At 40.4% G+C, this 27,271-nt stretch overlaps 1 protein-coding gene across 1 annotated transcript; it reads left to right on the forward strand.

Moving 5' to 3' along the window:
- Positions 1-320: 320 nt before the first annotated feature.
- Dnajc18 (DnaJ heat shock protein family (Hsp40) member C18) lies at positions 321-27,268 on the forward strand. Its single transcript, XM_076856874.2, has 8 exons — positions 321-402; positions 2,277-2,463; positions 9,089-9,234; positions 11,647-11,832; positions 13,320-13,429; positions 15,598-15,707; positions 18,932-19,104; positions 25,219-27,268. Exons 1-8 carry the CDS (start codon positions 363-365, stop codon positions 25,341-25,343), a joined length of 1,077 nt encoding a protein of 358 aa, XP_076712989.1. The 5' UTR covers positions 321-362; the 3' UTR covers positions 25,344-27,268.
- Positions 27,269-27,271: the final 3 nt, after the last annotated feature.

The raw sequence follows: 27,271 nt of genomic DNA on the forward strand, positions 1-27,271 counted from the left end.
GTCACCCACTACCCTATAGATTGCGAAGCTCTTCGCAGGCAGGACGCTCAGTTGCGCCTCCTTGGATGCACTGAGGTAGAGGCAGGGCAGAAGCCGCTACTCGCTCTCTACAGGTGAGGAAGTGTCGGTAGCTGCGCAGTGGTCGTTTAGCCGCACCCGCGCTATTCTCTGGGTCGAGCCCCTCGGTCTGTCTGCACCTCCGCAGACCTTTCTCGTGAGGCCTGCCGGGAATTGTAGTCCCGTGCCCCCTGTAGCCCATACAGACAACTACAATGACCAGCGTGCCCCGCGCTCCGTGCCCCCCTTCTCTTTCAGCCTCGGGAGCTCAGGAGGCTCCAAGCATCTGCTGACTGGGAACGGATATGGCGGCCACTCTGGGCAGCGGGGAGCGCTGGACCGAAGGTAGCAGGTCCTGGCTTGAGGGTGGGATAAGGTGGCATTCCGGAGAAATCAGGGATGGGGCTCCTGAAAGAGCATAAAGGTTGAGATCCTGAGCTCGAGGTGAAGGATGGAGGCCTGTAAGAAGATGCTAAGCTTAAGTAGCATTCCGAAAAGGGTGGAGGACCGCCCAGGATACAGGCCAGAATCCCGGAACGGGAACTCTGGCCCGAGCTAGGGCCCCGGCAGGAACTTAGAGTCACCGGTGACGATTTGTTGCCTCCGGCCCCCAGCCCCGCCCTGTCCCGTGCCCCGCCCAGGGCCCCCCGAGGCCATCCTGCCCCTCCTTCACCAGGGTAACTGAAGGGTCCCCCGGGTGCTGCGGTCTCCTGCAGCTTGCTATCTTAACCTTATCTATTACCCCATCAAACTGAGCCGCACGACCCTCAGTCCTGGTTTGATCTTGCCCCTGCAATATGAATCAGGACCTATAGGCTGCCCTTTTCCATCCTATAGCCAAGCAAAAAGTATTGATCCATTACTTACTGTGTTGAACCTATAATGGTGATTTGACAGACATGGGCCTCTGAGCCAATAGAACTGTAGGCTCAGTGAGAGAGTTCGAAGGGTTACCAACTAATTACAAAACAAGCCCAGTAAGCCTTGGGCTAACATAGCAAGGTTGGGGGTTTGAAGCACACTGATAAGGCCCAGCACAGCCCTGAGTGTCAAGGGAGGCTTCTTGAAGTAAATGTTACAAATGATGGTATGAAGGATTCATTGGAGTTAGGCCCACTTATAGGAGGAGTGTCAGGGAGCAATGGGTAGTCACTGAAGGATGTTAAGGCTCTGCTCTCTTTGAATTCATGAAACTCTCTTTATATTCTGCTGGTGTTATGATTTATTTAATCCTCTCCTATTAAACTAACCTCTTTGTGGTTAGGAGTAGGTCTTACTCCTACATTCCCCCCTGAACTATCTAGCCAAGTTTCTTGGTATATATAATTGTTAGTTTAAAATAATTGAATTTCTCTCTACTTTAAATCTTAGGAGTAAGAGCCATTGCAACAAAAAGTTTCATTTTCTGAGCAATGTTGCTTCTGACCATGGAGCAGAGAGAAATAAATTTCCCCCTGTATTGCACTAGAAGCAGGGTTTTGAGTAGATGCCCCCTTTTCTGACTTTATTTGATGATTGACCATTGTTAAGTATGGTAGACTTTCTATACTTCATGTTTCTTTTCTTTGTTCCTCTTTTTCCCTTTGTAGTACTGGGGATTGAATCCAGGGGCACTTTATTACTGGCCTACATCCACAGCCCTATTTATTTATTTACTTTTTAGTTGTTGATAGACCTTTATTTTATTTATTCATATGTGGTTCTGAGAATCGTACCCAGTGCCTCACACATGCCAGGCAAATGTGCTACCCCTGAGCCACAGCCCCAGCCCTGCCCTTTTTATTTTAAGGCAGGATCTCACTAAGTTGCAGAGGTTAGCCTGGAACTTGTGATCCTCCTGCAGACTCCCAAGTTGCTGGGAATATAGGCTGTGCTTCATATTTCTAGCATTTCTAAGTTTTTCTCAGCTGCTTTCTCATATTTTCTATAATAGTTTTCCAGGAAAGATGTTTATTCAGCTTTGTATAGATACTCAAAAGTCAGCATGAAGGGTATATAGCTTATAATAAAGCATTTGCCTAGCGTGCTCAAGGCCCTAGGTTCACTCCCTAGGACCACTCCCCTGGGGGAAAAAAAAAAAAGTTGGCATAATGTCCTTTGCCTCTTCCTAATACCTCCCTTCTCTTGTCTCCAAGCAACCTCTAAGAGAGTTAAGGCATATAGCAAAGTTGATTTGCAGAGTCAGGCAGAGGCCTTATTGAGAAGCTATTACTTTGCAGCTTATATTGATGCAGTTAGAAGAAACAAATACCCAGAAGACAAACCTCCTGAGAGTCATGACCCCTGTGGTTGCTGTAACTGCATGAAGGCACAGAAGGAAAAGAAGTGCGAGAATGAGTGGAATCAGAACCGACAGGGTGAAGGGAGCTCCACTTATACTGAGGAACAACTGCTTGGGGTACAAAGGTAAGCATGTGGTGAGATGAAATGAATGATTGTATGTAAAGTGCTTAGAAGAATGCCTGGCACAAAGGATGTGCTGTGTAAGTATTGACATTATTACTTCTATTTTTAAAGCACAATAGCTTCTTGACCTCATAAGAAAGACTGGGTAGAAGAGGAATATTGAATATCAGGTATAATGTGAGCTGTCAGCCCTGCTATGGCTTTAAGAGAGGCAGAGGAAACCAGCTAGACATTACAGATATCTATTAGAATATTTTATCTAACGACCAGAGAATACACATTCTTTTCAAGGATACATGGGATATTCTTCGGAATGGACCATATCTTAGGTCAAAACAAATCTTGATAAATGTTAAAAGATTGAAATCATAAGCCATGATTTTATGGTGGTGCGATGCACACCTGTAATCTCGGTTGCTCAGGAGGCAGAGGCAGGAATGGTTGAGTGCCCCTGGGTCAATTCCTGGTGCAAAGAAAAAAAAAAAAAAGGAAAAAAGAAAGAAAGAAATCATACAATGTATATGCTGCAAAATTAATAACAAAAGGAAATTTGGTATACTTACAACCAGTGGAAATTAAACCACAAAGTCCCCCCAAACAATTATGTCATGGCAGATTAAAAAATCCCTTTTTTTTTGGGGGGTGTGGTACTAGGGATTGAACCCAAGGTCTTGAGCATGCTAGGCATGTTGTACCACTGAGCTACACACCCAGCCCCTAGAAAATGCTTTAAGATGAATGAAAATGAAAATACAATATACCAAAACTATGGGATGCAACTGAAATACTGCTTACAAGGAAATTTATGACTATAAAATTAGGAGTTTTGTTTTGTTTTTTAGTTGCAGTTGGACACAATACCTTTATTTTTTTTTTTACTTTTATATGGTGCTGAGGATCGAACCCAGGTCCTAGAATGTGCTAGGTGAGCGCTCTACTGCTGAGCCACAACCCCAGCCCCTACTTATGTGTTTTTTTAAAAAGACCATAAATCAGTAACCTTAAGAAACTAGAAACAGAACAAACTAAACACACACAAGCAGGATAAATAGAATAATGTAACATAGAAATAAATGAAGTAGAGAATGGAAAAACAATAGAGAAAGTCAATAAAACCACGATGTAGTTCTTTGAAAATATCAACAAAATTGACACATCTTTAGATAGACTGGCCAAGAAAAAAAGAGAGATGGCTCAAATAACTAAAATTCGTAATAAAATAGGGGACATCACTACTACTACAAAAATAAAAAGGATTTTTTTTTTTTTGGTACCAGGGATTGAACCCAAGGGCACTTAACCACTGAGCCACATCCCCAACCCTTTTTATTTCTTTATTTTGAGAAAGGGTCTCACTAGGTTGCTTACAGCCTCACTAAATTGCTAAGGCTAGCTTTGAACCTTCAGTCCTCCTGCCTGAGCCTCCTGAGTCGCTGGGATTAGAGGTGAGCACCACTACTCCCAGCTAAAAAGGATTATAAGAGAATACTATGAACAACAAATTAGATAACCTAGATGAAATACACAAATTCTTCTGTCTGGATTGAGAAATAATGGAGGAGAGGGTGCCAGGAAGGGTGGGCACTATTAAAACACAATATGTGCATGTATGAAAAATGTCACAGTAAGCCAGGTCTGGTGGTGCATGCCTATGTATCCAGTAACTCAGGAGGCTAAGACAGTAGGATCACAAGTTTGAGGGCAGTCTCAGCAATTTATTGAGACCCTGTCTCAAAATAAAAAGGGCTGGGGGTATAGCTCAGTGGTAAAACACCTCTGGGTTTTATCTCCAGTACCACAAAAAGAAAGAAAGAAAGAAAATGTCATTGTGAAACCTGTTAATTTATATGATTAATATTGGTTAGTATGTATTTTTTTAAAAAATTAGAAAAATTAGCTTGGTGTAGTGGTACATGCCTATAATTCCAGCTACTTGGAAGGCTAAGGCAGGAAGATCACAAGTTCAAGGCCAGCTTGTGCAACTTAGTGAGACCCTGTCTCAAAATAAAAAATAAAATGAGCTGGGAATTATCATGTGTGAGGCCTTGAATTCAGCTGACTTCACTGGTAATTCTTTTATATATATATATATATATATATATATATATATATATATATATACTTTTTTTTTTTTTTTTTTTAAGAGAGAGAGAGATTTTTAACATTTATTTTTCAGTTCTCGGTGGACACAACATCTTTTTTTTGTATGTGGTGCTGAGGTTCGAACCCGGGCCGCACGCATGCCAGGCGAGCGTGCTACCACTTGAGCCATATCCCCAGCCCTTCACTGGTAATTCTACCAAACATTATTTATTTATTTATTAGTACTAGGGATTGAACTTAGTGGTGCTTAACCACTAAGCCATATCCTTAGTCCTTTTTATTTTTTATTCTGAAACAGCATCTCACTAAATTCCTAACCACTAAATTGCTGAGGCTGGTCTTGAACTTGTAATCCTCCACCTCAGCTTCCCAAGTGTATGGGATTACAGGTGTATGCAACCACATCCAGTTCTACCAAACATTTGAAGAATTAATCCTTCATAAACTCTTACAAAAAAATTATGAATGAAGTTAATACTTCCAAACTCATTCTGTGAGGCTAATGTTACCCAAACCAGACAAAACACACACACACACACACACACACACACACACAAATAAAACCACTGGGGCTGAGGGTATAGCTCAGTGATAGAACCCTTGTCTAACACACATGAGGCTCTGGGTTTTATCCCCACCACAAAAGGGGAAAAAAAGAAAAGAAACCAATCTATTAACCATTATCCCTTTAGATATAGTTCCAGAAATCTTTAATAAAATACTAGCAAGCCAAATGCAGCATTTTGTAAAAAGAATTATGCACCTTGACCAACTGGAATTCATCCCTGTTTAGAAACATTACATAACCCAAAAATCAATCAGTGTAATATACTGTTAATAGAATAAACAACCAAAAAAAAATGCACACTCATTTCAATAGTTACAGAAAAAAATATTTGACAGACTGGGTATGGTGGAGCATGCCTGTGATCCCAGCTACTCAGGAGGCCAAGGGAGGAGAATTGCAAGTTTGAAGCTACTCAAACTGTACAATTTAGGGAGATCCTGTCTCCCTAAGGGAATGTAACTCACAAATAGAGTGCTTGCCTAGTATATGCAAGATTCTGGGTCCATTTCCTAGTACTCCACTTCCCACACAAACACAAAAGCATTTGACATGATAAAAGCTCTCATATGAACTAGAAGAGAACTTTCTCAATCTGATAACAGTCATCTACAAAAAATCCATACCAATATTATATTTAATGTTAAAAATCTCTGTTTTCCCACCATGATTAAGAAAAAAGACAGGTAAGATCTATCCCTTACCACTTCTATTCAGCTTTTTTTTTAGCGGTACAGGCCTGGTCATTTAAGCAAGAAAAAAAAATAAAAGCCAACCAAATTGGAATGAACAGTAAAATTATGTCTGTAGATAACAATATCTTGTATATAGGAATCCTAAGGAATTGCATACACACAAAAATACTATTAGAACTAATAAGTTAAGCAAAGGTGTTAAGATATAAGAACAATATGCAAAATTAATTGTTTTTTATATACTGGCAATAAATAATCTAAAAATTAAGTTAAAATAATTTCATTTATAAATGCATTAAAAAAAACAACAACAACAAAATGCTGGCCAGGAGTGGTGGTGCACACCTCCATTTCCAGCAATTTGGAAAGCTAAAGCAGGAGGATCAAAGGTTTGAGGTCAGCTTCAGCAATGTGGTGTGGCCCTACACAACTTAGCAAGACCGTGTCTTGAAATTTAAAAAAAAGGACTGGGGTGTAGCTCAGTTCTGGAGTACCCTGGGTTCATCCCCTGTACTAAAAACTTTAAATAAAATAAATAAATAAATAAATAGATATATAAGACTTGTACATTATGAACTATAAGACTTCATTAAAGAAATTAAAGAAGACCTGAATAAAGTAGAAGATATATTTTCAGAAATTAGAAGGCTTAGCATTGGTAATATGAAGATAAGCGCCATGGCTCACATCTATAATCCTAGAAGGTCTGGAGACTGACGCAGGAGGATCTCAAGTCAAAGCCAGCCAGCCTCAGCAACTTAGCAAGGTCCTATGCTCTTAGTGAGACTCTGTTTCAAGAAATAAATAAATGAACAAACAAACAAACAATTAAAAAGGGCTGGAAATGTTGGCTCAGTTGGTTAAGTGCCCTGGATTTAATTCCCAATACCAAAATAAAATTTTGATAATATGATAATATTCCTCAAATTGATTTACAGATTCAATACAATTCCTATCAAAATCCTAGCTGTCCTTTTTTTTAAATATGTTTGAGTTGTTGATGGACCTTTATTTTATTTGCTTATTTATACACAGTGCTGAGAATCAAACCCAGTGCCTCACACATGTGAAGCAATGCTATAACTCCAGCCCCTAGCTGTCTTTTTTTATTTTTGTTTTTGGTAGTATTGGGGATTGAACCCAGGGACTCACACATTTACTAAGCAAGAATTCTACCACTGTGCTACATCCCCAGTCCCTTTTAAAAATTTCTTTTTTTTTTTTTTTTGAGGTGGAGTTTCACTAAATTTCCCAGGCTAGCCTTGAATTTGCAATCCTTCTGCCTCTGCCTCCTGAAAAGCTGAGGTTACAGGGGTGCCACCATACCCAGCTCTATCTGTATTTTATTGAGAAAATTGACAAGCTGATTCTAAAATTCATAAGGAAATGCAAGGGACCCAGAACAGACAAAACTATTTTGAAAAAGTGGAACGAAATTGAAGGACATATGCTTCCTTATTCAAATCTTAGCACAAAGCTACAATAATGAAGACCATGCAGACTGATATAAAGAGAGACATATACATCAATGGAATAGAATTGAGAGTCCAGAAATAAACTTTCATATTCACATCCCTAGCCCATTTTTTGTATTTTATTTAGAGACAGGGTCTCACTGAGTAGCTAAGTGCCTTGCCAAGTTGCTAAGCCTGGCTTTGAATTTTCAATCCTCCTGCCTCAGCCTCCTGAGTTGCTGGGATTACAGGCATGTGTTACCTCACCCAGTTGACTAATGCTTTTTGGAAAAATGAGATAGGGGCTAGGGTTGTGGCTCAGTGGTAGAACACTCACATAGCACTTGCGAGGCGCTGGGTTCAATCCTCAGCACCAAGTAAACATAAAATAAAATAAAATAAACGTATTGTGTCTAACTACAACTAAAAATATATATATTGAAAAAAAAAGAATGAGGTAGATATATAATACTTAATGTTTAGTATTAGATGCTATTAATCACTTTGATAAATGCTTTATTTAATCATAGCACTAACTCTCTGAAATATGAGTATAATTTTAGTTCATTTTGGAAGGCAGCACTAAGGTACACAGGTTAAATATACAGGAGAATCAGATTCAAACCAAAGTATTTTGACCTTAAGTTCATATTCTAGTCCAGTAGTTCTTAAAGCATGGCTTGGGAACTCCCAAGACCTTTCCAGGGTGTTCTGTACATTTAAGACTATTTTTATAATGCAAACATGTTACTTTTCTTTTTTACTCTTATTTTCTTATGATTATACAGGGAAGCTTTTGAAAGTCTATATGGCATAATTATATCATCACTCTATTTTTTAAATATTTGTTTTCAGCCAGACACAGTGGCTCACTTCTATAATCCCAGTGATTCGGGAGGATGAGGCAAAAGGATTACAAGTTCTAGCTGGATGCAGTGGTGCATACCTGTAATCTCATCTACATAGGAGGCTGAGGCAGGAGGATTGTAAGTTTGAAGCCAGCCTCAGCAATTTAGTGAGGCCCTAAGCAACTAGTAAGACTCTCAAAATACAAAAGACTGAGGATATGGCTCAGGGTTTAAGCACCCCTGGATTTAATTCCCAGTACCAAAAAAGGGGAGTGGTGTGCTAGGGGTGTAGCTCAGTGGCAAAGTGCCCCTCGATTCAATCCCCAGTATTTAAAAAAAAAAAAAAAAAAAAAAAAACCTACAAGATGAAAAAAGTGATGATGTTTCCTTTAGGTAAGAAAAAATGGGGTGGTTTAGTTGCATATTCTCTCTGTACATAATTCACAAAAAACATCTAATGGTGGTTTTCCCTAAGGTGGGGTACAAGGGAACCAGGAATGAGGGAGCAGGAAGATTTTTCATTGTATATACTTTAGTACTGGTGGCTGTGTTTTTTCTGTGTGTGTATATTAACTTTTTACAAACACAGTTTAAATAGATAGCCATAAAGGAAATGGGAGGAGGGACCTAAATAAATAAATAGGGTAGTTAGCTATTTCTTCTGGCTTTGAAATCCAGTGGTTCATCTCTTAAAATCTGAGCCTGAACTTTGATGTAAGGATTAGTATTCTTATTCTATCCACTCACAGGGAATATAGGGAAAATAAAATACTAGATTTAAAAGTACTTTGAAAGGTATTAAAGCCTGGATGGGAGGATTTGAATGTTTCATTAATGAGTTCACTAATTTTCTTTTAAGTCTGTTTTGAGTAGATTGAAGGAGGATTGATGTATTATTTTGCAGCTAATCATATAAAAATGCCCTTTGTAAACATATTCTGATTATTTCTCTTTTTATAGGATCAAGAAATGCAGAAATTACTATGAAATTCTGGGAGTTTCTCGAAATGCCAGTGACGAAGAGCTTAAGAAAGCTTATAGAAAACTTGCTCTGAAATTTCACCCTGACAAGAACTGTGCTCCAGGAGCAACAGATGCGTTCAAAGGTCTGATTCTGAGCTGATGCTGAATTTTTCCCTGTTAAGTTTCTCAGAGCCAGTTGTTTTCAACCTTCCCTGCAGTTGTTTTATAAGACCTTAAGCAGGTTTTTTGCTTGCCCCACTTCATAAGTAGTGATTATCAGCAAAGCTTTCTCCTGCCTTCATCCATGTAACCTTAATTTGTTTTGAAAATAAAGTATTTGATTTCTTTTCCTTATTTTTGTGATACTGGGAATTGAACTCAGGTCCTCATACTTGTTAGACAGGTTTTCTCTCATAGAGCTACATCCCCAGCCCTTTTTATTTTACTTTGAGACAGTGTCTTGGTAAGTTGCTGAGGCCAAGGGTTACTAAGGCTGGCCTCAAATTGAAGATTCTCCTAACTCAGTTACTCAAGTCGCTGGGATTACATGTATGTGCCACCACACTTAGCTCAGGGAAAAAAAAAGAAAAAAGAAAAAAAATATATATATATATTTTTAGTTGTCAATGGATCTTTATTTACTTATATGCAGTGCTGAGAATCGAGCCTAGTGCCTCACACATGCTAGGCCAAGTGCTGTACCCCAGCCCTAAAATATATTCTTTTTTTTTTTTTTTTAAAGAGAGAGAGAGAGATTTTTTAATATTTATTTTTTAGTTCTCGGCAGACACAACATCTTTGTTTGTATGTGGTGCTGAGGATTGAACCTGGGCCGCATGCATGCCAGGCGAGCGTGCTACCACTTGAGCCACATCCCCAGCCCCAGAAATATATTCTTAAAAAAAATATTTTGGGTTTGGCAGAATGATGCACACCTGTAATCCTAGTGACTTGGGAAGCTGAGGAAGGAGAATCCTAAATTCAAGGCCAGTCTGATTATTTATTTTTGTATTGGGGATTGAACCCAGGAATGTTTTTACTTTACTCAGATACATCCCCAGTCTTTTATTTTGAGAAAGGAGCCCACTAAGTTGCAGAGGCCCTATGAAACTTAGTAAAAACCCAGTCTCAAAATAACAAAGGGCTGGAGGGGCTGGGGATATAGCTCAGTTGGGAGAGTGCTTGCCTCACATGCACAAAGCCATGGGTTCATTCCCTAGCACCACAAAAAAAAAAAAAGGGTGGGGGGTTGGAGACTTATTTCAATGGTAAAGTACCCTGGTTTCAAACCCCAGTTTTGGGGAAAAACATTTTTTTTTTTGCCAACATATGAATAAAAACTTAAGAGCATGATTCACAATGAAGTCATTGATTAATATAAGACTCATCAGTAGATGCTAAAACTATTGGATGATAGATTGTTGTTCCATGATTGTTGTTCTGTTTTATCCCACAGAATACTTACTGATTACAAAGGGGAAAAATTCCTCTATAATGGAGAGACCTGGGTGTCACCACTATAACCAAGTGATCCAACTTAGCATTACTAATACTAGGACAACCTAACATGATAAAGCACCTGTATGGTATCTTGTCAATTTTTTTTTTCCTTTTTTTGGTACGGGGATTTAACAGGAGTGCTTACCCACTGTGCTACATTCCCCAGCCCTTTTTATTTTTCATTTTGGATAAGGATCCAAAAGGGTCTAGGTAAGTTACTTAGGACCTTGCTAAATTGCTGGGGCTGGTCTCAAACTTGCAATCCTCCTGCCTCAGCCTGCTGAGTCACTGGGATTACAAATGTGTACTACTGTGTCCAACCAAGAACATATTTTTGATGCATGAGTGTTGGACAATTGGAAGACATTTCCAGGACAGCTATGATGATTTAAGAACTTTTTTATTTTTTATTTTTTGGTGTTACTGGGGATTAAACCCAGGGCCTTTGCATGCTAGGCAAATGTACTCTACCAATGAGCTGCATTTCCAACCCTTTTAAAATTTTTTTATTTTATTTTTGAGACAGGGTCTCACTGAGTTGTCCAGGCTGGCCTCAAACTTATAATCCTTCTGCCCTAGCCTCCCCCAGTGGCCCACCAGGACCAGTTTCAAGAAGTTTTTGGTTTTTTTTTTTGGTATCAGGGATTGAACCCAGCGGCACTTAACCACTGAGCCACATCTCCAGTCCTCCCTAAATTGTTTAGGGCCTCGATAAGTTGCTGGAGCTGACTTTGAACTTGGAGTCCTTTTCCCTCATCCTTCTTAGCTGCTGGGATTATAGGCGAGGGCCACTGCGCCTGACAAGAATTGATTAAGAGTTAACTCTCACATCAGCAGTTTTTGTTTGTCTGATTTCAGCGTTGTTATTTCTGGCTTACCAAACTAGATCACAAGCTATCACAAGCACTTTGGGGAAATTTGCAGGCCAAAGATCCTCTCCTTGGGCCCTTGGAAAGTTGTCTAACACCAATCAACTCTGGGCTCCTCATTGCTACTGCTGTGATTACCCTCAACCACAGTAAAGACTGTGCTCATGTGCTTCTTCTTGGTTGCAGCAATAGGAAATGCCTTTGCAGTTCTGAGCAATCCTGATAAGAGACTCCGCTATGATGAATATGGAGATGAACAGGTGACTTTCACTGCACCTCAAGCCAGACCTTATAATTATTACAGGGACTTTGAAGCTGACATCACTCCAGAAGAGCTATTCAATGTCTTCTTTGGAGGCCATTTTCCTACAGGTTAGTAATCCAAAGCTATGATTGTTTGTTTTTTTTTTTGCCAGGAATTGAGGCCAGGATTGCTCTACCACTGACCTACATCCCCAGCCCTTGTTTTATGTTTCGTTTTGTTTAATTTTGAGATTTCTTTTTTTTAAGGTGCCCAAGCTGGCCTTGAACTTATAATCCTTCTGCTTCAGTCTCCCAAATCACTGGGATTATAGGTATGTGCCACTGCGCCTGACCAATGTTATGATTCTTAAAAATATTTTTTTATTTATGGCTTGTAACAAGCTCCTGTTTGAAGATTTAAATAAAAGGACAGTGGTTTGATGGGAACAACAGGAATTTCAAATCAGTTGCACAGGAATTTGAAGCAAATCTCAAGTCTCTAGTTGTGGATAATTTTGACCAGTTTTTAGCATTTCTCATTATCTAGTTCCTCACCCAAAAAATGGGACTGATCATAATGTCTACTTTGCAAGTTGCTATGAGGATTAGATAAATATATTTGTTTTATAAATGAATAGAAAAAATACTATTATCATTATAAAAATAGCAGTTATAAATATATTAGAAAATTACCCCGTCAGTACATGGCTATAATTCCCACAACTCTGGAGGCTGAGACCAGACAATTAGAAGTTTGAGGCCAGCCTCAGCAACTTAGTGAGACACTGAATAACCCGGTGAGACCCTATCTATCTCCAAATAAAAAGGGTTGGGGATATAACTTTGTGGCAAATCTCCTCTGGGTTCAATCTCCAGTACACATACACAAACACACAAAAAGCAAAAGAAAAGAACACAGGCCCAGTGGTATGTGCCAGCTACTCAGAAGGCTAAGACAGCAGGATCACCTAAGTGTACAGATTCAAGAGTAGCTTAGAGCCAAGTGCAGTGGCACACACCTGTAATCCCAGCTAGTTCGATATCTTTCTGTTTCAAAGTGAAAAATAAAAAGGGATTGGATATGGCTCGGTGGTAGAGTGCCACTGGGTTCCATCCCTGATTCTGCAAAAAAAAAAAAAACAAAAAAAAAACACTAGCCAGGAACATAGCAAGATCCCATCTCTAAAAAACAAAAAAAGATTGACCAATGAGCATCCAATTCAGTATTAAAATGTTTTAAAAAGTATCTTCTAAGTGTGTTAGAAATTGAGATAATTCAATATCCAGGAAATAAATGGAAAAATTTTTGTGGTACCAGTGACACAATCTGATTTTAGTCACAGAAGTAGTCCTAGGATTCATGGCCCAAATGTACTTTCTCTCTCTCAGAGCCTTTCAGTGTTCTCTCCCTTATTAGTTGCAAAAGACTATTTAAACCAAGTCAGAAGAGCTAAGCACCATCTGTCTCCAGCTGACTTATGTCTTACCTATTCTCTTCTACTGGGTAAAATAGGGCAATACTGTATCCTTAAAGAACCTAGTTTGGAGTAAATAACTTGCAAGAAAGGAATGTTTGCCATATCCTCTATTAAGTGGCTATTTTCTTTCTTTTCCAGGAAATATTCATATGTTTTCAAATGTGACAGATGACACTCACTATTATCGACGGCGGCATCGACATGAGAAAACACAGACACGGAAAGAAGAGGAAGACGATAAACCTCAGGTGCCTAAGGAAGAAAGGAGAGCTGCTGCTCATAAACAGTTGTACTGAGCCCACCTTTATTGTGCATGATCAAGTTCTAGAAGTTAAACTTGAGATATGTTGCCAAAGTGTCCTTTAGGGAAGCAGAGGCAATAGTGTGAAGAGCTGAATCATTGGCCCAAGTAGGCCAGAATGGTAACCCCATCCTGCCCACCTAGTTTTTGTGACTCTCCCAGTATTTCAGACTCTGTCAGTATTTCAGTCTTCCTATGGGGATGGTTTCTTCATCTTCTTCTTTCTTCCTTCTTCCTCCTCCTCCTCCTCCTTCCTCCTCCTCCTCCTCCTCCTTCTTCTTCTTCTCTTCTTTCTTCTTCTTTCTTCCTTCCTCCTCCTCCTCCTCCTCCTCCTCCTCCTCCTCCTCCTCCTCCTCCTCCTCCTCCTCCTCCTCCTCCTCCTCCTCCTCCTTCTTCTTCTTCTTCTTCTTTTCTTCTTTCTTCTTCTTTCTTCTTTCTTCTTCTTCTTTCTTCTTTCTTCTTCTTTCTTCTTCCTTCCAGGGACCGAACCCAGGGGCACTTAATCACTGAGCCACATCCCCAGGCCTTTTTATTTTATTTTTTATTTTGAGACAGGGTCTCATAAATTGCTTAGGGCCTTGCTAAGTTGCTGAGTTTGGCTTTGAACTTGCAGCCCTCCTGCCATAGCCTCCTGAGTTGCTGGGATTATAGGCATTATGGCAAGGAGGTTTTTTTTGTTTTTTGTTTTTTTGTTTGTTTGTTTTTTATTCTTTTACACAATACCTTTATTTAATTAATTTATTTATTTTTATGTATTACTGAGGATCAAACCCAGTGCCTCTCATGTGCTAGGCAAGCGCTCTGCCGCTGAGCTAAACCCCAGCCCCATGGCGCTATATCTTGATCAAGGTTTTCATGACTACAGAAAATAGGACCCTCCTTTGAAATATGCAGAACTAGTCAGGAGTGGTGGCACATGCCTGTAATCCCAGCAATTCAGGAGGCTGAGACAGGAGAATTGCCAATTCAGTGCTAGCCAGGGCAATTTAACAAGATTCTATCTCAGAATAAAAAGAGCTGGGAATATAACTCAGTGGTGAAATAATCCCCAGTACTGCAACAAGCAAAAGAATTAAATTAAATTAAAAGGGATGGTAATATAGTTCAATGGTAGAGTGCCCTTGAGTTAACTCCCAGTACTACAAAAAACAAAACAAACAAAAAAAACAGAACTAAGAGGTTAACCCAACCAAGGGAGTCTCATGAAATTCAATGGTAGGAAGCACAGCTGGGCCTCCTGACAGATAGGAACCATGAACTGGGTGCTGGCAGGCTTCCAGGCAGTTAAGCTCACCATAATTTTTTTTTTTTTTTTGGTACTGGTGATTAACCCCAGGAGCACTTTGTCACTGAGCTACATCCCCAGCCCTTTTTATTTTTTATTTTGAGACAGGATCTCGCTAAATTGCTTAGGGTCTTGCTAAGTTGCTGAAACTATCCTTGAACTTGAAATCCTTCTTCCTCAGTCTCCTGAGTCTCTAGAATTACAGGCATGCATCACCACACCCGGCTCACCATGTTTTTTAGGGCCAAATTATCTCCAGTTTTCCCACCACTCTGCCTCTCTTTTGTTCTTTCTAGCAGTCTAACTTGTTCTACTTCCCCTTTCAAATGGCTGGTTCACAGCTTGTAAGAGTGAGTATGTATCCTTTTTTCAAATGCCTAGCAGCAAAGGGTGATGAATCTCAACCCCAAATTCCCCCCAAGGAGGAAGAACGTGGTTATCCCTGCTAGAGTTAGATGTCTCCCAGTTCAGTCAGCTGTGGCCAAGGCAAGAGTTGCCTCATATTAATATGGCTTCTAAAGTCCCAGCACTGTGAGAGTCACAGTCTGGGAAGACCTTAGTTAGAGGTGTCTGCTTCATTGGTCTAGGGCTGCAGGAAGATTGCTGGGAGTCAGTCCAGTTTGTGGGTAGGCCTTCTTCATCCTTCTCAGCAAAGAGTATAAATAAGGTTGCATGGTACCTCTCAGTTGCTGGTACAGCCTTGCCAGAAAAGCCTTGGGCATTATGCAGTGCTTTGATAATTTGTATTTTCTTTGAGACTTCTTTGCATTTGTATTTTTTTTATATTGAGAAAGGAAACTTATACTGAATATTTTTTTCTTTATTTTTAGACCACATATTCTGCATTTATTCAGTTACTTCCAGTTCTTGTGATTGTGATTGTATCTGTCATTACTCAGCTGCTGGCTGCTAATCCTCCATATAGTCTATTCTATAAATCGTAAGTCAAATACTTATAAATCTTCCTTAATAATAGTCTGGTGAATGAAAGTCTTGAAGGTTTTGCTGATATGTTACTAACGCTTTGTTTCACCTTTCACTGTAGAAAACACTGATTTTATATTTAAAGTAGTAATAGTGCAGACTCAAATGCTGTAAGCAGTCTCACGTGTGCCTTATGAGATAGAGTTTGTTGTTCTACAGTGACATCATCTGGTCAGCTGCAGAACAGCAACCAGTGGTTTCTGAAGGATCAATAGAATTCTGAAGAGTTCTATTGAAGAAAGTCCTTCTCTCACCATGGTGGAGTTAGAAAGGATACTAATGAACTTGTAATAGAGTTACTGGACATTTGCAGCCTGCGGGGATAGTAACTTGGACCCGATGATGATTTTCAACTTAAAAAATTACAAGAAGGGGATATTTATTTATTATTATTATTATTTTTAAATATTTGGGGGGAATATTTATTCACATAATTTTGTTTAATACATTTTTAAGAAAGGGATATTTTATTGATATCACATTTGTTTTTGCCAAAAATGTAGAGAATCAGTATGCTTGTTAATACATATAGATTAAAAACTCTTAATAGGAAAATTTTATTTCTTCAATTAACTATTTTTTTTAAAAAAATAAATTTTATTATTTATTTTTCGGCGGACACAACATCTTTGTTTGTATGTGGTGCTGAGGATCGAACCCGGGCCGCACGCATGCCAGGCGAGCGCGCTACCACTTGAGCCACATCCCCAGCCCTCAATTAACTATTATTGTTATCATTGCAGTGCTAAGGCTTGAACCCAGAGCCTCACACTTGTTGGGCAAGCTCTCTATCACTGAGCTATACCCTCAACCTTAATTATTTTGATTAATTTAGCTCTCCAAGTTAGGTCCTTAGACCAGCATCATCAGAATCAACTGCAACATATTAAAATGGCAAACTTAGCTAGGCGCATTGGCCCATACCTGTAATCCCAGTGATTCAGGTGGCTGAGGCAGGAAGATTACAATTTCTATTTCTTTTAATATAATTTTTTTTAGTTGCAGTTGGACATAATACCTTTATTTTTTTTATGTGGTGCTGAGGATCAAACCCAGCCCCTCTCATGTGCTAGGTGAGCACTCTACCGCTGAGCCACAACCCCAGCCCCAGGAAGATTACAATTTCAAAGCCAGCCTCAGCAATTTAGCAAGGCCCTAAGCAACTTAGTGAGACCCAGTCTCAAAATAAAAAATAGGGCTGGGGTTGTGGCTCAGTGGTAGAGCACTTGCCTAGCATGTGTGAGGCACTGGATTTGATCCCCAGCACCACATTAAAAAAAAAAAAGTAAATAAAATAAAGGTATTGTGTCCATCTGCAACAAAAAATATTTAAAAAGTAAAAAGGGCTGAGGATGTGGCCCAATGGTTAAGGGGATGAGGGGACTTAGCTCAATCACAGGGCACCTGCCTTGCTTGGACAAGGCCCTTGGTTTAATACCTTGTACTGCAAAAATAAAGAAAGACACAAACTCTTAGGCTCTCCTCTGTATCTACTAAATCAGAAACTCAGGGAGTGGGTACCAACCATCTGAGTCTTTTTTTGTTTTTTTTCAGTACTGGGGATTGAACCCAGTGGCAATCTACAATTGTGCCACATCCCAACCCTTTTCATTTTTTAATTTTGAGACAGGGTCTTGCTAAATTTCCCAGGCTGGCCTCTTACTTGTGATCCTCCTGCCTCAGCCTCCTGAGTTGCTGAGATTAGGCATGCACCACTGAGCCTGGCTAAAATCTGAGTTTTTGGCACCAAACCCAGTGATGCTTTACCACTGAACTAAATCCCCAGTCCTTTTTATTTTGAGACAAGTTCTTGCTATGTTGCTGAGGGTGGCCTTGAATTTATGTCCTCCTGCCTCAGCCTCCCAAGTTGCTGAGATTATAAGTATGTGCCACTGCACATAGATAACAACCTGGAATTTTAACAATACACTTAGATGATCCTGGCCCATACTAAAATTTAAGAATCACTGAATTAGTTATTTTTAAAATAATAATGGAATCTGGGCTGGGGATGTAGTTCAGTGGTAGAACTTATGCCTAGCATGTATGAGGTACTGGATTCTATCCCCAGCACCACCACCCAAAAAAATATTCTCTGAGTATCAGACAGTGTTGGGTGACTTGGACCCAGGGAGTAAGCCCTGAGGCATCACTGAAATCCCTTATCTAGCCAGACAGTGGCCCATGCCTATAATCCCAGTAACTGGGGAGGCTGAGGCGGAAGGATCATGAGTTCAAAGCCAACCTCAGCAAAGGCAAGGTGTTAAGCAACTTAGTGAGACCCTGTCTCTAAATGAAATACAAAATAGGGCTGGGAATGTGGCTCTGAGGTCGAGTGCCCTTGGGTTCAATCCCCGGTACCCCCACCATCACTCCAAAAAAGAAAGAAATCCTTTGTCTACATTTTTTTTTTTTTTTTTTTGCAGTTGTCACTTAGCAACTCTGTGTGAAGTACTTTAAGTGTTTTGCTCTAATATTAATCAGCTCATGCAACCAGCATTTACCTATAGCCTATTCTGTCAGGTACTATGCTAATTCCTACACAATACACAACTTTTATTTATTTTTTAGCATTCAGCATTTTACTTTTTATATAGAGACCAGTATAAGAGAGGTGAATCTTTAAAGAGAATAAACTATATATGCTGAAGCTGAATTCACAATATGAATGTGCTCATGTTAATATTGATAATGAAGGCTTTTTGCTTTCTACTTTACTAGGGAAATAAGAAGTTTTGAGTATATTATAAAAATGGAATCTGCCTCTGGGCCTGGGGTTGTGGCTCAGTGACAGCACTGCATATAAATGAATTAATTAAATAAAGATTCATTGACAACTAAAAAATATATATATATTAAAAAAAAAAAAAACTGGGGCTGGGGATGTGGCTCAAGCGGTAGCACGCTCGCCTGGCAAGCGTGCGGCCCGGGTTTGATCCTCAGCACCACATACAAACAAAGATGTTGTGTCCGCCAAAAACTAGAAAATAAATATTAAAAATTCTCTCTGACTGTCTCTCTCTCTCTCTCTCACCTCTCTCTTTAAAAAAAAAAAAAAAAAACTGGTATCTGCTTCTGCACTGTGAGGAGGTGATGGTGACATGGAGTTTACGAGGCTAGAGCTAAGAGTGACATTGCCAAATACTGCAAACTCTCCAAGCCTTTCACTCTTTGTTTCAGGACCTTGGGCTACACCATTTCCAGAGAAACTCAGAACCTGCAGGTGCCTTACTTCGTGGATAAAAACTTTGACAAGGCCTATAGAGGGGCTTCTTTGCATGACCTGGAGAAGACAATAGAGAAGGATTACATCGATTACATCCAGACAAGTTGTTGGAAGGAGAAACAGCAAAGTAAGATCTGTCAAAGGGGCTTTCACTAATGGCCAGACTCCCAGCATAAGTTGGACCCAGCTTCCTGATCCCTTCTCTCTTCTTGTTGGGGTTATATATTTATGTAAACAGAGACAGAGGCTCATTCAGGATGCAAAAAGGGAGGAAATTACTGACAGGATTCATGTGCTCAGGACTTAGAACTTGTAGAAACTTAGGCAGTGCTTATTGCCTGCCTCTCTTTGGGTCTCTGCCTCTCTCTGCCCATCTGCTGCACTGTCCTCTCCGCCATCTGCCTTTTATCTCCTCAAAGATCTCTCCTTCTTAACTGTTGCTACCCTCCTTGTTGCTCTCCCAGCTTCCAAATCCCACCTGTCATTGGCCCATTTCTTCATTACAAGCTCCCTCGTGAAGCTCTTAATGCTAGTCCACAGTTTTGGTCCATAATTTCCAAATTCCACATTCCCCAGAGGGAAATCTGATTGAGCTAGCCTAAGTTTTTGAATCAAGCCAAATGTTTAGATGTTACTCCTATTGAGTCAGGTGTCCCCTACCCTCACCTCTGTTGACTGTGGTCACACAGAATAAAAATAACCCTCTGATTCTGCCTCTTCAATATGGGTGAATATGAGCAAGTCCTGCACACTCTTTTCTTCTCTGGAGACAGTGAGAGTGACAATATCTGCCACTTGGCTTACAACTCCAGTTGTTACTAGGGAGAGCTGGCAGCTGGGCTAGCCCAACCTCAGCTAGCAGCTTCACTTTGTATTCCACTTGAATTACACACACACACACACACACACACACACACACATACACAAACCATTAGGAATTGTATATTATAAAACTAGGCTTTGGTTAATTTTTTTTTTCCAAAGTAAATGCTAAGTCATCTTTTAAACCTTATTACTGGGTATAGTTAAACATCTAATAGTGTCTGTTAAAATTAGCTACTTGGTCATAGCTAAGGCCTCACTGACCCATCACACACTCCCAACCCCAACCCCCCAGTTCATCTGTCCTTCCTGTATGATCTTAAACCACTTTGTTCTTCCTGCTAGCATAGTACTGATTACATAGTGTTAATGTTCCATGGGTACCTGTCAATCTGACGTGCAGGACTACTGGTTCTCCAAAGATAAGATGATGTCTTAACTAATTTTAATTTCACAAGCTGTTGGCACAGTCCTTGCTTCAAAACAGGTGCTCAACAAATGTCTTTGGAGGGTGCATTCTCAGGAATGGAAAGGAATGGAAATGCTGAGGATTATGAATAACAGATCAGGGCTAATGTCTATTCCTGATCTTTATGGGTCTCTTATTTCTGTATAGCAGAACTCAGCTGCCCTCTCAAGGTACATTAATTGGTGGGCAGTGACTCTAGGACATAATGGGCAATTTAATAGGAGGAGGAAGTTGATTTTTTTAATGAAAAAATGGGTAAGCTGTGTGCAGTGGCACACTCCTGTAATCCCAGCAACTAGGTAGGCCGAGGCGGGAGGATTACAAAGTCAAGGCCAACCTCAGCAACCTAGAAAGACTGAAAATAAAAAATAAAAAGGGCTGGGGGTGTACCTAAGAAGTAAAGTGCCCATGGATTCAATCCATTGTACAAGAAAGAAAATGAGAAAGAAAGGCAGGGACAGAGGGAGAAAGGAAGGAAGAATTTTGGGAATAAGATAAAGGCCTGGGGCTAAAAGACTTTATAAAGATGGATCCAAAACAAGTGAAAGCCATTGAATTCCTAAACATCTCCATTATTCTGGACACTAGGAGGGTCTTGGATATGTTGCTCAATGCAAGAATTGAATGGGAAAATCTATATTTCATATCTTTAAAACATACATATGCCCCCACATCCTACACACACACACACACACACACACACACACACACACACGCCTTCTTCTGTGGCATTAAAATGTTAGAACTATACGAAAAGTTCTGGTAGAAATTGCAGTGAAGATGGCTTCTAAACTTTTGTTCCCATCTACTTGAGGCCTAGTTTTAGAGCTTTGGCACAAGTAAAAATCCAACGAGTAAGTGGGCTGCGTGAACTCACAAACTCTGAACAGGGATTCATATCACATACCCCTTAAAAATCTATTTCTGGCATTTAAGTACAATGGCTGAATGGAGCCTCCACACTGCTCAAGTGCCATTTGAGAACAGGCAGCATCTGCCTTCTGAATCCAGCAGCAAATGCAGCCAACAAGGTTAAATTTAGCACTTGGAGGTTGTAAAAATAAACCCACTTGAGAACAGAGTTCACTCTTGGCAAAATACAAATGGAAACTGTTTTTATCAAAACAAAGTTAGCCATTGTCTTTTTGAGTCTTATTTCTGTTCTCTGCTTTTCCTTAGAATACTTAACCTGGATTAATTTTTATGAGTTATTCTTAACTATGAACACTGATTGCCCTGTTGTCTCTGCCACTGGGCAGGGCGAAACAAAAGTAACAGTTGGGAACTGCATCCTGGCCTAGTTGAGCTGACTGAGACCCTGCCCTGACAGAGGTGCACTTCTTAACATGCCCTTGAACAGGTTAATGAGTCGGTAGAGGCAGAGGCTTTGAAAATGGGAATTAACTTCCTCCTAGAAAGGGTATATGGAGTATAGGAGATTGTGAGGGTATAACTCAGCACAGTGCCTGGCATATAAATGCCTGATTCCTGGTGGAGTTCAGGTTTTTGCATGGCCTTGCACTGTAGACTGGTGGCAACAATGTCTCATGGGGCTGGATCCTGAGGGTAGTTGGGACTTGTTGGGACCTTCCAGCTGTCAAGCTCCAATCTGGGCTCTTGCACAGACTATTCTTGAGAGAGGCTCTGGGATTTGCTTTGCTTGGCAATTTGCCAGAGTCAGTTTACCTTCAAGGCTCAGCGCTCTGTCCATCTGTTATACTGGCATTAGGGGCAAAGAGGAACATTTTGTTAAGAAAAGATGTTCTCTTGATCCTCCCCTCCCAAAGATTTTTTTCAGCTACTTAAAAGTTACTGAATATTAACAAAATTCATCAAAATAACATTCTTTGAGTTGACCCTTTGCACATGTAAGAGTGAAGGGATTCACCTATAGTTTGGAGAGGTTTCTCAAGAGTGTGGTAGAGAGGGTGTGGGACACCACTCCTTGAAATGCTGACCTTATGCCAGGTCATCGCTTTGGAGCAGGGGTCCCTGACCCAATTTTAATAGTTTTATGAAAAGAATGTGATGTTTTGAGAAAAGCATTCACACAGGTGCAGTTATCTTTCATCAGCTTGTTAACAAATAGTGTTCTCCAATGTGGAACATATGAGGAATCAGTAGCCTTTAGTGTTTTCTAGAATGAAAATTCAGGGAATGAGGCATTTTAAAAAGGCCAGTAACCAAAAAACCTAAGGAAATAATGTCCATGAAAAGCAAAACCACAGAATCTATCCCATATACTGGTGTAACTGTGATTCTGAAGGACCAAAAGCATAGACTGATTTCATGGAAGATTCCTGATTAGGTTTCCCACATGCCAGAGAAGCTGGAGAAATAATGCTGAGTTCTGGGCAGGACACAGGAGCAGAGGATTTTTTCATTTGGGTGCTGCACATGATCCTCTATGAAACGCCATCACCTGCAAGGCTGACTCTGCCAAGGCAAGCTCTAGCTTGCTGGCGCTGCAGGCACCCTCTCCACGGGGTGAGAGCTCATTGTCCTAGAGCCTAGGGGACTCGCTGCTTGCCAAGTCACTGCTGGGCTAGAGCCCAGGCTCTGCAAGCTCCATTGTAGAAGGAGGGTTTTCATGCATATCCATCCCTCACCCAGGAGTCCTGCACTTAATCGCACTTTGAGTCCTATGCGGTGTAAATAGAATTATTGTGAACAGAAATACCAGCGAGTGCTTTGTTTTGATAGAAACTTATTCAGAAAGCAATGGCCATTGTTTCTCCTGGCTAAATATTAATTCCTGTTTCCAGGCAGTTTGCTGATTAATCAGACAGGTGCCTCTTGTTTCCCCAAGAAAAGCAAAATCTGTCACCAAGATGATTAAGAATGATTAGACATATTTCAAAATGATTAAGATAATATTTCACAAGTGTGGTCCTTTAAATATGGAGTAGCTGCCTGCTGTAGGAGGCTCTATGAAGCCATACGCCATCCAGGCATGCCCTCTTATTAATGTGTCCTGTTGGGCATACCTCTGAAGATGCTTTTTAGGCCTTCCTCAATTAGAATATTTCTGAAACCTCACAAAAGAATAAAAAGTCAAGACAGCCAAACCTCCATAGGGTCAGGAAACACAGCAGAGATTATATTCTAGTTAAAAATAGAATGACCTTCTCTATCATGAAGAGAAAATGAAATTCATTTAGCCAAGGAGACAAAGGTCACCAGATCCAGATGATTTCATTTTAAGAGTCTCATTCTCTACTGACTGAGCTAGTTGGACACTATGATTTCACTTTCAAAAGAGCCCAGTTGGGCTCGCCTAGCATACGTGAGGCACTGGGTTCGATCCTCAGCACCACATAACTATAAAATAAATATTTTTAAAAAAGAGCCCAGTTGCCTTTGGCTTTTAAGTTGGGGACCCCAACTTAAAAGAGAGGCAATAAAGAAAGCCACTAGCAGCCTTGTCTTCTGTAGACACTTCCCAACAGAGATAGGCCCTGTGTCATGTGAGTTATGATCCATCAAGGCCAGAGAAAGAATGAAGCAGCTGTCTTTGTTTCAGATGACAGGAACAGGCCATTGGACTTCAGTCTCTCCAACTGCCATCTGAATACCATTGGTGGGAAGGTGGTGACAGTCTCCTCTTACTGCACACGTGCATATTTCCTAAGTCTGATGCCAAATGTTTTATAGATAAGAACTACATCCAGTGCTTTTATAATAGAGCACAGATACTGTAGGACAGCAGGATCACAGGTGTCCTTTAATCCTCAGCACCTGGTCTAGTGCTAGAACATGTTTCTTGAATAAATGAGTAAACGTTGCTTAAGTTTATTTTATTTTTTTTACTTTTATTTGCATTTATTTTATGTTGAATTTATTCTTGTGCCATGAGTTTCTGTTTGTTCAGTTTCTTTTGGGATATCTTTTCCTTCTGTGCAACCTCCTTTTCTGGTTTAGGAACAGTTTGTTCCTTTTCAGTGAGAATCATCTCAATGTGGCATGGTTTATCTGACCATGAGCTCTGTAAATACAGCAGCGCATCTTAGTGCTTTGTTCATTTGGATATGATCAGTGATCAGAGAATCTCTGTCTAAACCCTTAAGTTCATTACTCTCTGCATTTTTAAGCATGAGCAGCAAAAACTCAGCATTCTTTTTAGGCCACCAATTCTATGACCAGCTCCACTCTTTGGCCTGGCATACCTCCCAATTCCACCATTATAACTCCAGAATGGCACACATTATTTCTTTAAAGTAACATCTTTGCCTTGGGAGGCTGAAACAGAAGAATCACGAGTTCAAAGCCAGCCTCAGCAAAAGTGAGGCACTAAGCAACTCAGTGAGACCCTGTCTGAGGTGCTTTTTAGGCTTAAACTAAAAAATAGGGCTGGGGATATTACTCAGTGTTCAAGTGCCTCTGAGTTCAATCCCCTGTACACCCAACCCCCAAAAAATGTGACATCTTTCAGGTACTTCGTATCTTTTTCGCCTATGCATGTCCCTGATGGCCTATGAAGTTTCATGGGTGTTCTTAAACTGAACTTGAGAACCTCTTGATTTACATCATTTTGTGGGGTTTTTTGGGTCATCAGAGTAGGGAATCATTTTCACAGATCACCTCAGGCAGCTTACAGGAAGAGCTGTTGCTTAAATTTAAAGGAAAAGAAAAGCATTAAAATAAAAGGCACTTTGGCTGGGCATGGTGGCTCATGCCTGTAATCCCAGCAGCTTAGGAGGCAAGGCAGGAGTATCTCAAGTTCAAAGCCAGCCTCAGCAAAAGTGGGCTGCAAGTAACTCAGCTGAGACCCTGTCTCTAAATAAAATACAAAATAGGATTAAGGATGTGGCTCAGTGGTTGAGTGCCCCTGAGTTCAATCCCTGGTACCCAAAATAAATAAATAAATAAACGGCACTTTGATTCTAGAAATGTTGAAATGAAACAAGCTCAACACTTGATGAATTTGTTATTTTTTTTTTTATCTTTCAGAATCGGAGTTGACAAATTTAGCAGGATTATACAGAGATGAACGATTGAAACAGAAAGCAGAGTCACTCAAACTTGAAAATTGTGAAAAACTTTCCAAACTTATTGGCCTCCGCAGAGGTGGTTGAGAGAATGATGGTCCAGGGCAGGGTTGGGGTTTTGTTACTTGTTACTATTTATGTTCCTAATTCCATTTTATAATACAAAATTAGGAAATGACAAACATTTTACAATTTACTAACTTTGTTTACTGAGCAAAATTAAGAGCTTGAGCTTGGAGCCAGACTTGTCATCACAGATTCCTTCCTAGGGAGTGGCTCCCAGGACAGGAACATTCCTAAGTGACATGAATGGCAAAGTGTTTCACTGAGCCCCCTTGCACCAGGCCTATCCTGCCTCTGTGAATGTAGTTAAGGGCATCCCAGAGAAGATCTACATTTTTTCCCTTCCCTTCTTCAGTGAATTTTCATTACCTAGGTACCCCTGGACTTATCCAAAGCAGCTTTATATTACTTACAATGTCTGAAAAATTATACCTCTCCTTGCATTAGAGTCATCATCTCCCCCAAGATTCAGCTTTTGGAACTTGTTCCTGTTCAACTTTCCATTTTCTAAGGGGAATATGGAGACATTTAAACTATTTAACCAATAGTTATTTGTTATCCTAGTCTCTGTTCAGTCAGGGGCATTAGCAAACTGAATGATTCGAGGTTCTTTTATTTTTCTTACTCCTCCTTCCCGTAGAGGGGCCAGAAATTAGAAACTGTTGAGCTGTGATACAGTTCCACTGACAACTCAGCAGCAGGAAGCAAGGACTGAGGGAGAAGATAAAATGTAAGACAAAGTTTCAGCTCCTCAGCGCACATTCTCAAGTATATCACAGAACTAGAGAATGTTCTTTTTGTCATTTCCCCTTGGTATCATCATTTGGTATCATTGTTTTTGAGCCAAGTCCCTACACCCCACAGAGGAACAGTGATCAGACCTAAGAGGAGGCATTCCAGCCAGGCTATGGCTCATGCCTAGAGACGGAAGGGGAAGATTGCCTCTGTGTCCATCAGGGGCTAGCATTGGCCCGAGCAGTCATTTTGTTTTACCCTCGAGTTTGTGGTATAAAATGGTTTTCATTCATTCAACATTTATTGAGTGCCTGCTATAAAACACGGGCTCTCACATATATTTTTTTAGTGAAGCTTTCTCACAACTCTGTGAAGTAGGTGTATTATCTCTGCTTTTATGAATGAGAACCTTGACCAGAGAGGATGATTGACCTTGGTTATACAACTGGCAGTGGCAGAGCTGGTTGGTAGGCGGATTATCAGTGGAAAATGTGAGAGCTCATCCTCATTTCTCAGGTGATTCAAGCCAGACTGGCAAAGCAGCATCTTTCCCAAGGATGCCTCTGTTGCCCACAACCCACTCCTCTGTTCTTTTTATGGCAGTCCTGCATTCCTGTTGCTCATTGGAAGCAGGACCACATGAATAAATTCTGTATACAAAGTAAGAGTTTCCTTAAAGGCAGGCAGCCCTTCCCACTGGTGACAAGGAAGAAATAAGTCGCTGCCTAGACTATGTGGTTCTACGCTTTTCCTGTGGAAGGGAGCGACTTGGAATGCGCTGCCCAGATTATTATGAGCCTCTGAAATTGAAAGGACCAGGAAGATGACCATAGTCTACATTCTTCTCTGGGTTTGGAAGAAGAGTTCCTATTGAAAGGAGGGTCTACATTAAGTCTGAGTTCCAAAGTTTGTCCATTCCGATGTCTAGCACTGTTCATATGTACACATTCCATAGGGACAGGAGATGAGTTCTTAGGTAAAGAATGGGGGCTTTGGGCCTGGTATGGTAGCATACATCTGTAATCCCAGAGTCTTAGGAGGCTGAGACAGGAGGATTGCAAGTTCAAAGCTAGCCTCAGCAATTTAAGGAGGACCTGAGCAACTTAGCAAGTCCCTGTCTCAAAATAAAACATAAAAAGGACTGGGGATGTGGTTCAGTGGTAAAGTGTCCCTGGGTTCAATCCAAGGTGCCAGAAAAAAGGCGGGGGTCGGCAGGG

The sequence above is a fragment of the Callospermophilus lateralis genome, chromosome 5 (assembly GCF_048772815.1).
Source record: "Callospermophilus lateralis isolate mCalLat2 chromosome 5, mCalLat2.hap1, whole genome shotgun sequence".
Lineage (NCBI taxonomy): Eukaryota > Metazoa > Chordata > Mammalia > Rodentia > Sciuridae > Callospermophilus > Callospermophilus lateralis.

Excerpts from the sequence above, each read along its gene's own strand:
- Dnajc18 (XM_076856874.2), top strand. The coding sequence starts at position 363 with ATGGCGGCCACTCTGGGCAGCGGGGAGCGCTGGACCGAAG. Across the intron at positions 2,464-9,088 it reads CAACTGCTTGGGGTACAAAG|GATCAAGAAATGCAGAAATT; the intron begins GTAAGCATGTGG and ends CTCTTTTTATAG. Across the intron at positions 19,105-25,218 it reads TTGGAAGGAGAAACAGCAAA|AATCGGAGTTGACAAATTTA; the intron begins GTAAGATCTGTC and ends TTTATCTTTCAG.